At 40.2% G+C, this 12,457-nt stretch overlaps 1 protein-coding gene across 1 annotated transcript; it reads left to right on the plus strand.

Moving 5' to 3' along the window:
* Nucleotides 1-10,140: 10,140 nt before the first annotated feature.
* On the plus strand, nt 10,141-11,082 carry LOC308353396 (olfactory receptor 1J2; the record flags this gene model as incomplete). Its single annotated transcript, XM_080820230.1, has 1 exon — nt 10,141-11,082. The coding sequence occupies one exon, from the start codon at nt 10,141-10,143 to the stop codon at nt 11,080-11,082; it is 942 nt and encodes a 313-aa protein (XP_080676356.1).
* Between the last annotated feature and the right edge of the window lie 1,375 nt (nt 11,083-12,457).

Consider the following 12,457-nt stretch of genomic DNA (forward strand, 5'->3'; position numbering starts at 1 on the left):
TCACTTATTGGTGAAGCATAACAAATAATATAGAGGACAAAGGTAGATGGAGAGGAGAAGGGAGTTGGGGGAAATTGGAAGGGGAGGTGAACCATGAGAGACTATGGACTCTGAAAAACAACCTGAGGGTTTTGAAGGGGCGGGGTGGGAGGGTGGGGGAACCAGGTGGTGGGTATTAGGGAGGGCACAGATTGCATGGAGCACTGGGTGTGGTGAAAAAACAATGAATACTGTTACGCTGAAAATAAATAAAAAATTGGAAAAAAAAAAAAAACCACATTGAGATACCACCTTACACCAGTTAGAATGGCCAAAATTAGCAAGACAGGAAACAACGTGTGTTGGAGAGGATGTGGAGAAAGGGGAACCCTCTTACATTGTTGGTGGGAATGCAAGCTGGTGCAGCCACTTTGGAAAACAGTGTGGAGATTCCTCAGGAAATTAAAAATAGATCTTCCCTATGACCCTGCAATTGCACTGCTGGGTATTTACCCCAAAGATACAGATGTAGTGAAAAGAAGGGCCATCTGTACCCCAATGTTTATAGCAGCAATGGCCACGGTCGCCAAACTGTGGAAAGAACCAAGATGCCCTTCAACGGATGAATGGATAAGGAAGATGTGGTCCATATACACTATGGAGTATTATGCCTCCATCAGAAAGGACAAATACCCAACTTTTGTAGCAACATGGACAGGACTGGAAGAGATTATGCTGAGTGAAATAAGTCAAACAGAGAAAGTCAAGTATCATATGGTTTCACTTATTGGTGGAGCATAACAAATAATATAGAGGACAAGGGTAGATGGAGAGGAGAAGGGAGTTGAGGGAAATTGGAAGGGGAGGTGAACCATGAGAGACTATGGACTCTGAAAAACAACCTGAGGGTTTTGAAGGGGCGGGGTGGGAGGGTGGGGGAACCAGGTGGTGGGTATTAGGGAGGGCACAGATTGCATGGAGCACTGGGTGTGGTGAAAAAACAATGAATACTGTTACGCTGAAAATAAATAAAAAATTAAAAAAAAAAAGAACTGTAAGAGACATTTTCCTACAAGGAAAGCACCAACCTTCAAGGAATTATAATCATTATGTTCACCTAAGTTATTGAAGTGATACAATGAAATTATAAAAATGTTTGGTAAAAGTACAATCATCTGCAATAATTCTGTAGCTGATCATTCACACACACACACACACACACATATTGCTGAGTGAAGTCTATAAGCACTGCCCTTACCAAACTCAGTAAACTCAAGGATAAACTCAAGGACTGTCAGCTCCAGGATGGGAAATAATTTTTCATTTCAAAAACGTCACAAGCTCAACCCTCAAATGAGCAGGAGGTACACTCTCTTTTTCACCAGGTCCAAGGCAACAACAAAGGTATCAATTTTTATCAGCTAGCTTGGGAACCAGGGGACCAGAGCTACAAATTTCTGGTGTTGGACAATTTAGAAATAATTACTGAGTTTCCCTTAACCATTCCTGGTGGAGATGTGCCTTTACCAGATATGAAAGATAGTCAACCCCTTTGGGAATATAAATGAGGACTAGTTTGCAGATTCATTTATTCGTTAAGAACTTTCACGTCATTAAGCTCACTTAACCCTCCCAATAATTCTTGAGGTGGATAGCATTTTTCCCATTTTATTGCCTTAGAGAGTGCTAAAAAAAAAAAAAAAAAAAAAAAAAAAAAAAAGCAATGAGGATTGTAACTCAAACACGGTACCTTCAAACCTAAAGCCTAATTCCATGGCACCATGATGCCTCTCTCATAATGGCAGACTCTATATCATATGGACTTCTTCCTTCTCACATTTAATCTGAAACTGGGAAGAGAGTTGTTAATAGTCCCTGGGAAATAAATACATTTATCAAGGAATAGTTGGACTTCTGTTTCTCAAAAATAGAGGGGTTCTTTCTCTTCCTTTAGAAACACCTGAATGCATCCAGGATTTTTATTTATTTATTTATTTATTTGGTCAGTCATGACACAGTGATAGTTGGCACACACTCAGGGCTCAAAATATATTCTTTAACTATGAGTATGAGAAGTCTTCAGAAACCTACTCCATTCAGATTGGAAAAATTAGAGAAGAAACACAGAATCAAGTGGAGGAGATAGAATTTTCATTCATTATTTTCTTCAATAATTTATTAATTTACTCATCCATTTACTCAAAATGTTGTGTAACTTCTATGTGGCAAAAATTTTATGAGGTATGGTGAGTAAAGATTTGTGAAAACACAGTTGTTGTTGTTCTTGTTGTTTCTCTGAAATAGCTCACAATTTAGGAGGCAGGCCAGAGCAAACAGTGTGTGTTAAATGCTGTAGTTAGGGTGGGTGAGTTTGGTAATTGGTGGTATAGGCTTTGACACATAACAGTTTCTACTCTTTGCCCAATACTTTTTCAAGTACTTTGAAAAATCTTTCTTTAGAATTAGATTAGAAAGATATCACAGCATAATATAAAAAGATAAGTAGTTACAGCCCAGTTTCCTAAAGGAAAGGTTTAAGGCAATTATGATACACACTCACTGTAAGTAATATTATATAGACACTCCAATGATGTTTATGAAAAACTTATGATATTATCTTTCAAAGAACATAATGGAAAACTGTATACAAGCATGTTTACAACTCTATATGAAAATCCAAGTTATCATATTTTAATTTTATTTTTTTGAGAAAGAGAGCCCACACACACACAAGCAGAAGGGCAGAGAGAGAGGAAGAGAGAATCTGAAGCAGGCTCCTTCCTGAGCATGGAGCCATTTGTGCTGCTCGATTTCATGACCCTGAGATCATGACCTGAGCCCAAATCAAGTCAGATGCTTAGCTGACTGAGCCACCCAGGTGCCCCCAGATCACCATATTTTTAAAACCTGGAAGGATGTGCTCTGAAATGTTAACAGAAGCTACATTTTATAGGGAATAGAGGCATTTATATATTTTAAAAATATTTCTCTGCCATAATATTTATATACTCATACATTTATTTTATAAGCAATGAAAATATTAGAGTCTTATAAACCATTGGTGAATTTCACGTTCCAGGAAGAAAGGTATAAGAAGAGAAAGGCAGTTGCCCCTAAAAGGCATCATTGCTCTGTCTGATTGCTCTTTTCCCTGCCCCCATACATTACACAGGACCCTGAAAATCAAGGCATAAAACCTTCAAAGGACAAGTTCCTGCAGCCTCAGGGAATAGTCCCTCTCCTAAAAATAACCTGCAGCCAGCAAGCAAATGTTTACTGCCACTGCCAAATAGTCTATATCCCACTGCTTTATGCGGCTTCTGCCTTTCTAAATACATGTGCAGAGAGAGAAGAAAGCACGATCTTTGTTGAATTTATCCCTGACTTTTTATTCCTTAGTACTGGGCACACAGAGATGCACTTTAAAAATGCTTCCTAAGGGTGCCATTATCTACCATGGATAGCTCCAACAAGGGCCGCAGGTCCTGCCAACTTAGATGATCCAGTTAGTAGGGTGTCTTGTACCATAGCCTGAATCAGCTGCAGAGCGCTCTGTTGAGATCCCACTCAAAACTGGCAGTCTATCAAGTCATTTGACAAATCAATTAAAGCAGTCTGTAGTATGTGCTCTCTCCAAACTCTGATGAGTCCTACAAAGTGCTGTGAAATAACTTGCCCTTTGCTTTCCAGCTAGAATTTTGTCTTTCGTCCACCCAAGCATGAGCTCCTCTGTTGCCTTCTATGCCATGCTACTTGCCACAGGTCTTTCTTCTGTCTGTAGCATATCAGACTTCAGACAAAGGGTCTCCATTTTGACTCACTGCACTTCAGTCTTCCCAGACCCACCTTACATAGCTTTGCCTGTGCATTGCCGTCTGCTCCTATTGGTACCGATGCCTATACAGGTTCCTGTATCAGCGTTTGAGCTCCCTACATCCTGTATCCAAGTATTGCTCTCTGGTCCATCAACTCACTTGCCTCGCCATAGATTTTCCCTCCCCACCTGCACCAAGTGTCTGCTGTGTCCCTCCAGTGAGTCTGGTGTTTATAACCATGCTAGTTTGCAGAGTCCACTTTGAGGTTGCTAAGCTGCTACTCGCTAATATTCCAGTCATTTTTTCTCTGGCTTTTGCCTAGAAGGCTGTTGGTCTTCAACGATTCTGAGCTCAGTCTCCTGAGTCCCTTTGCTCTGGGGTACATGAAGTTGTGGCATTAATACGGGGTCGTCAGAGCTAGAGAACAGCTTGCTCAGCTATAAGCTTTGCTTACACCTCCCACCCCTAAATCCAGATATCAAAAAGGCCAAAATAAACTTTCAAAGATAATTAACTCAAGGTATAAATACTTCTTTCTTTGTCATATATGTCTCATTCCAGAGAATGACTAATGCCACAGTAAATGAGCATTTTCTTCAAAGGTCAGTTTCAAAGAACTTGAAGCTTTTTTTTTTTTAATTAAATTTTTTATTTATTTTCAGCGTAACAGTATTCATTGTTTTTTCACCACACCCAGTGCTCCATGCAATCTGTGCCCTCCCTAATACCCACCACCTGGTTCCCCCACCCTCCCACCCCGCCCCTTCAAAACCCTCAGGTTGTTTTTCAGAGTCCATAGTCTCTCATGGTTCACCTCCCCTTCCAATTTCCCTCAACTCCCTTCTCCTCTCCATCTACCCTTGTCCTCTATATTATTTGTTATGCTCCACCAATAAGTGAAACCATATGATACTTGACTCTCTCTGTTTGACTTATTTCACTCAGCATAATCTCTTCCAGTCCTGTCCATGTTGCTACAAAAGTTGGGTATTCGTCCTTTCTGATGGAGGCATAATACTCCATAGTGTATATGGACCACATCTTCCTTATCCATTCATCCGTTGAAGGGCATCTTGGTTCTTTCCACAGTTTGGCGACCGTGGCCATTGCTGCTATAAACATTGGGGTACAGATGGCCCTTCTTTTCACTACATCTGTATCTTTGGGGTAAATACCCAGCAGTGCAATTGCAGGGTCATAGGGAAGATCTATTTTTAATTTCCTGAGGAATCTCCACACTGTTTTCCAAAGTGGCTGCACCAGCTTGCATTCCCACCAACAATGTAAGAGGGTTCCCCTTTCTCCACATCCTCTCCAACACACGTTGTTTCCTGTCTTGCTAATTTTGGCCATTCTAACTGGTGTAAGGTGGTATCTCAATGTGGTTTTGATTTGAATCTCCCTGATGGCTAGTGATGATGAACATTTTTTCATGTGTCTGGTAGCCATTTGTATGTCTTCATTGGAGAAGTGTCTGTTCATATCTTCTGCCCATTTTTTAATATGATTATCTGTTTTGTGTGTGTTGAGTTTGAGGAGTTCTTTATAGATCTTGGATATCAACCTTTTATCTGTACTGTCATTTGCAAATATCTTCTCCCATTCCGTGAGTTGCCTCTTTGTTTTGATGACTGTTTCTTTTGCTATGCAGAAGCTTTTGATCTTGATGAAGTCCCAAAAGTTCATCTTTGCCTTTGTTTCCTTCGCCTTTGGAGACATATCTTGAAAGAAGTTGCTGTGGCTGATATCAAAGAGGTTACTCCCTATGTTCTCCTCGAGGATTCTGATGGATTCCTGTCTCACGTTGAGGTCTTTTATCCATTTTGAGTTTATCTTTGTGTACAGTGTAAGAGAATGGTCAAGTTTCATTCTTCTACATATAGCTGTCCAGTTTTCCCAGCACCATTTATTGAAGAGACTGTCTTTTTTCCACTGGATATTTTTTTCCTGTTTTGTCAAAGATTATTTGACCATAGAGTTGAGGGTCCATATCTGGGCTCTCTACTCTGTTCCACTGGTCCATGTGTCTGTTTTTATGCCAGTACCATGCTGTCTTGGTGATCACAGCTTTGTAGTAAAGCTTGAAATCAGGTAACGTGATGCCACCAGTTTTATTTTTGTTTTTCAACATTTCCTTAGCAACTCGGCTCAAAGTTTAAAAGCTTCAAGTTCTTTGAAAAGAACTTGAAGCTTTTAAACTTTGAGTCGGTTTTTCTGGATTGTGTGTGTGTCAACATTTTTTTCCTATCTGCAAGTTTGTTTTCTTTGTGGGTTATTTTTAGCTCCCTCCATCCCTTCCTCTCTTCTTTTATTTCTTCTTTGAAAATTATTTTTATTTGATATAACCAAACCTAAGTTTGTCAAGAAAATACTAAAACCTTCCCCCCAAAATGTGGTTATTCCTGTCTCTTCCCACGTTGCATTTCATAATCTTCACCAGAGAGAAGAAAGTCATTCTCTTTGGTGGGTAGAGCCCACAAGAACTCTTTGTATAGGAGATAGTTTCTACCTAAATTCTCAGAGGCCATCTAGTCATTTGGCTTTCTGTTTGGATATGGTTGGATCCAGTAATATCTCTCCTTTTTTTTTTAATCTCTCTGGAGTTCACTTTATGTCAAATGTGATTAAAGTAGAGCCTAGAACAGAAGGGAGACTAAAGATGCCTTGAGATCCTTTCCCTGTGGGCTCATTCTCCAAGTTTCCCAGCACTAACATACCTATCACAGGATATCTTTCCTAGGGGAATTAAGGGGAAAATCAGGCCTGTAATCTAAGTCTCCAAGATGTTTTGAACTGGAAATTATAACATCTGCTTCCTACCCCCTAGGGTTCTCTCCTCGGCTAGTTATACTCCTCAGTTCATAGATTTGGAGCGGTACATAGGAGTAAGAGTCTGAATGTTTAACTTTTCTTGTTAATGCCCAAGAAATGTCTAGGACCTTGGAAGCTGATATTTAGGTCCCCTACAGAGAATCTCAGGACACATTTATTTCCCAAACACTGGATCATAAATTCAGGCAAGGTCAGTATTTGGAATGGAATGGGTCTGTTTTCTCAGCACATACGGGTTTATATACAGGTATGGAAGAGGAAGAATGAGAAAGCTGATTCTGACATAGAGGAGAAGAGAGAATAAAAAAAGAGGCTCCCTGGTCAGCAGGGAGTCTGCTTCTCCTGCTGACCTCTCTCCTCTCATGCTCTCTCAAATCAATCAATCAATCAATCAATCAATCAATCTTTTAAAAAAGTGGGGCGTCTAGGTGGCTCAGTTGGTTAAGCAACTGCCTTAGGCTTGGGTCATCATCCTGGAGTCCCGGGATCGAATCCCACGTCCGGTTCCCTGCTCAGCAGAGAGTCTGCTTCCCCCACGACCTCTCTCCTCTCATGCTCTCTTTCTCTCATCCTCTCTCTCTATCTCTCAAATAAATAAATAAAATCTTTTAAAAAAGAGAGAGAGAATAAAAAGGAGAGAGAATGAGAGAGGGCAGGGAGGCAGGGAGAAGGAGGAGAGACATGGAGTGACAGAAAAACAGAGAGACAGAGGCAGAGAGAATGAGAAGTGAGAGAGAAGGAAGGAGAAAATGACAAAGATAAACTGAAAGGACGGACAAGAAGAGAAAGAAAATAAAAAAGACAAAAGTGAACCAAGAGGTGGTGAGATACAGGGAAGTGGTCTTCAGAGGAGTTTCCACTTGCTTTAGTTCTGACATAGTACCGTTGCTGAATGTGGGAGAGGGTGTTTTATTTTAAAAAAATTATCTGTAGATTCTTAATAATATTTTCTTATTTTTTAAATACTTCAAAAATTATTTAAATTCAGTGTAAACCTATACTGTATTATTAGTTTCAGGGGTAGAACTTAGTGATTCATTAGTGGCATATAACACCCAGTGCTCACTACATCAAGTGCCCTCCTTAAAGCCCATCATCCAGTTACCCCATCCCCCCCAACTCCCAGCAAACTTCGGTTTGTTTCCTAGAGTGGGAGAGGGTATTTTATAGTCACCGTTGTGACTAGTGGAAAATGTCTCTAATGAGACAGTAACCTCATGTCCTTACATTTTAGGTAGGAATTAGCTTTACAAAGCAATTGCTTCATTTTGTTAAATACCATGTGGACGTTCGGAAGGACACATGAGTTTTGTTGTATACTGGTACGCAGATAACCAGAGTCTCTGGATGTTCCTGAGGTCTTTCCAATAGTGGTGTATTCATTTCCCATTAATGCTCTAACAAGTTACCACAAAGGTAGTGGCTTCAAAAACCAAAACATTTATTATCCTATAGTTCTTGAGGTCAGACATCTGAAATGTCAGCACACCTCAGTGAAGGCTCTAAGGGAGAATTTGTTTTTGTATGTATGTATGTATGTATGTATTATGTTATGTTATGTTAGTCACCATGCGGTTTTTAGAGGCCACTTGAATTTCTTGGCTCATGGCCCTTTCCACACCAGCAGAAAAACATTTTAAAGTCTCTCCCTGACTTATTCTTCTGCTTCTCTCTTTTACATTTAAGGATACTTGTGATTACATTGGGCCCTCCCAGATAATCCAAGGTCATCTCATTTTAAAGGCAGCTGATTAGCAACCTTAATTCCATGTGCACCTTGATTCCCCCTTGTCGTATGCCATACCAGATCCCTAGGTTCTGGGCATTAGGATGGGGACATCTTTGAGGGTTATTATTTCTGCTTATCTCTACTGACTAGCAGGTGTTGTAAGATGAGAAGAACAACAAAGAGAGTGATGAAAATTTGGGATACAAGCTAAAAACTCACTTCTTTTGGCATTTTTTGATTGTACTCCTAATTTTTCATTATGGGATGCTATTATGTTGCATAGGGAGGAAAGGAAATGTATTCAAAAAGACATCCTTGGTATGTAATTTAAAATGCTGTTGCATCATCACAACCTTCTATATGTTGTCAGTAGAAAATAAACTACAAATAAATCTGCATGAAATACTTGCTGGGAATCGGTCTGATCTTTGCTTTCTCAACATGACATGAGATCCCAGGAAACCCAAAACCACCAAAGGGAAGGAGTCTAAGTGACGACAAATGAAAATGTGTGTTTCTAAGAAGTTGGAACAGAGAAGTCAGCCAAGAGTGAGAGAGGTGGAGGTAAGGCAGAAGAGTTGGAAATGCAGGAGAGACAGATTTTTCAGGGTCTTTAAGCCATATTAAGGTTGTTACACTTCATCTTAAGATCAACAGGAAAAGTGTGAGGGTTTTCAAACAGGGAAAGTTATTTAGATTTTTAGAAAGAAATATAGGTTTTAAAGAAAAAAAATCTCTCTTTGGCTGCCATAGGGAGAATGGATAACATAAATCAGAGTTTCGTAAAAACCCTCTACTGAACTGGAAGAACCCTCTACTGAATTAAAATAAAAATGTACCCCAATGTTTATAGCAGCAATGGCCACGGTCGCCAAACTGTGGAAAGAACCAAGATGCCCTTCAACGGATGAATGGATAAGGAAGATGTGGTCCATATACACTATGGAGTATTATGCCTCCATCAGAAAGGACTAATACCCAACTTTTGTAGCAACATGGACAGGACTGGAAGAGATTATGCTGAGTGAAATAAGTCAAACAGAGAGAGTCAAGTATCATATGGTTTCACTTATTTGTGGAGCATAACAAATAATATGGAGGACAAGGGTAGATGGAGAGGAGAAGGGAGTTGAGGGAAATTGGAAGGGGAGGTGAACCATGGACTCTGAAAAACAATCTGAGGGCTTTGAAGGGGCGGGGGGTGGGAGGGTGGGGGAACCAGGTGGTGGGTATTGGGGAGGGCACAGATTGCATGGAGCACTGGGTGTGGTGAAAAAACAATGAATACTGTTATGCTGAAAATAAATAAAAAATTTAATTAAAAAATGTATGTATATTGATGAGTGCTCTTTAGCCAAGAAATACTATTTGTATCCTTTTATTTGAAAAATCTACCTCCCATCTGAAATTGAACAACTGAATTCAAATTGTTGAAGTCAAAGCTTCTTGAGGTTGCTATGCTGTGGTTGATGATCTGTAATACTCAGCACAGAGCATTCTTGGGGTAGTAACATGGCTGAGACATCATATTCCACAGTCTGGTCATCAGTGTCAGAATTCTGGTTGTCACTAACCCAGGAAAAGCTGGCTCTCATTAACAGTCCTTCATCAAAAAATTTTCTAATTCTGTCATGTGCCAACATATAAAAAAATATGAGAAATAGGTTGTTTCCCACTTTCCAAAAATAAAACATATATATTTTCTCATATGACTACTAAAAATGATTATCTCAGAGTCCTTAATATTTTCAACTATTCTTCATTCCCAGCAGAGGAAAGAGTATCATGAGGAGGGAGAACCAGAGCAGTGTGTCCGAGTTCCTTCTCCTGGGGCTCCCCATCCGGCCAGAGCAGCAGGGAATGTTCTTCGCCCTGTTCCTGGGCATGTACCTGACCACGGTGCTGGGGAACCTGCTCATCATCCTGCTCATCAGGCTGGACTCTCGCCTCCACACCCCAATGTACTTCTTCCTCAGCCACTTGGCCTTCACTGATGTCTCTTTCTCATCTGTCACTGTCCCCAAAATGTTGATGGACATGCATGCTAAGTACAAATCCATTCCCTATGCAGGGTGCATTTCACAAATGTATTTTTTTATATTTTTTACTGACCTGGACAGCTTCCTTATTACATCAATGGCATATGACCGCTATGTGGCTGTATGTCACCCTCTTCATTATACCACCATCATGAGGGAAGAGCTATGTGCCTTACTAGTGGCTATATCTTGGATCCTGTCTTGTGCCAGCTCCCTTTCCCACACTCTTCTCCTCACCCAGTTATCCTTCTGTGCTGCTAACACCATCTCCCATTTTTTCTGTGACCTTGGTGCTCTGCTCAAACTGTCCTGCTCAGATATATTCCTCAATGAGTTGGTCATGTTCACAGTAGGGGTGGTGGTCATTACCCTGCCATTCATGTGTATTCTGGTATCTTATGCCTACATTGGGGCCACCATCTTGAAAGTTCCTTCCACCAAAGGGATCTGCAAAGCATTGTCCACATGTGGCTCCCACCTGTCTGTAGTGTCTCTGTATTATGGGGCAATATTTGGGCAATATCTTTTCCCCAAATTAAGCAATTCAGTTAACAAGGACATCATTGTGGCTCTCATGTACACAGTGGTCACACCCATGTTGAACCCTTTTATCTACAGCCTTAGGAACAGGGACATGAAAGAGGCCCTGGGGAAACTCTTCAGTGGGGCAACTTTTTCCTCACGGTGATATAATGTTTATTTAAATCAAAACCTCATTTTGGTTGATGTATGTATTTGATTTTCCATTTAAATATTTTTCAAAACTTTAATGTTCCCACCCTAAGGCAAATGGTGGCATGTTGGATGTGCGTGGTAAATATTTGTTGTCCAGAATTTCATTCCCATATTAACAATGCTCTCTTTTATAAATATCTTTTGATCAGCAAATGCTAACTTAATTTTATTACATATTTCTGCAACTTGGGGCATGAATAATACAATGATTTGGTTTTGGTTATCCCTTATTTGAGATTTTTGGAAACCCTTATATTTTGTGCCCATAATCTCAGGCTTTAACATGCCCCAGACTCTAAAGAATTAGCTATTTCATTTCACTACACTCTCTTATGTATTTTCTTTTTTTTGCAAATCCTCCAATTTTTAATAAAAGCTCCCAATTGGATTTTTATGTGAGCTTCCCAGTTTTAAAATACTATATGGACCAAACAAATGTGTATAGTCAGGGTAAGGTCTGCAAAGGTCACCAGCATTTATACCCCACTGTAATGGGATAACTCAATAATGAGCATTAAGGAGGGTGCATGACACGATGAGCTCTGGGTGCTATATGCAAACAATGAACCACTGAACATCACATCAAAAACAACGTACTATACCCTGGGTAATTTGTTTTAAATAAATAAATAAACCCCACTGTAACATGTCTTGACTTGTATGACCTGCCCGTGAAGGTAGAAACTACCATAGGCAGATGGTGGGAGGATGAGGAAGGGGAAGCTAACAGCTGAGTGTCCTCACTGTACATGTAAGGGAATTAAGGCCCAGGAGAGGGGTGCCTGTTCATGGAGCAGTGGTCTCTGGGTGTCCCCTGGAGAGCACAGGTTCTTTCCACTTTTTCCTGTTTCCCTAGAACCATACTAATGGTGGTAATTGTTCTGTCTCCAAGACCCCAGGGGCTTTCTGTGGAATGCCTATATGCTTGCCAGGAAAAAAAAAATGTGCAAGGTAAGGGTCAAAGAAACTTAAAAGCCTCATTTTGGTAAATCTTATGTATCTTAAACAGGTTTCCTTTCCATCTTTATAGATATTTTGCCATCAGGGAAATACAAATCAAAACCACAATGAGATACCACCTTACACCTGTTAGATCTTTTGAAATCAAAGTATCCAAACTGCTTGTCACTTGAATAAGAGGAAATGTATTAACCTCTGCCTATGATATAAAATGTTACAACAACAGCTCTGAAGACAGAGGGCCCAGTAGGAAATCAAAACTCACCAACCCTCCTTTGCCAACACTGTGTGGTTGTTGCTGCTTGGCCCCCATATGCAATCACAAGTGAAAGCATGCGTCATGCTGGCCTTCTCTGTAAATATAACCA

The sequence above is a fragment of the Martes martes genome, assembly GCF_963455335.1.
Source record: "Martes martes genome assembly, chromosome: 12".
Classification (NCBI taxonomy): domain Eukaryota; kingdom Metazoa; phylum Chordata; class Mammalia; order Carnivora; family Mustelidae; genus Martes; species Martes martes.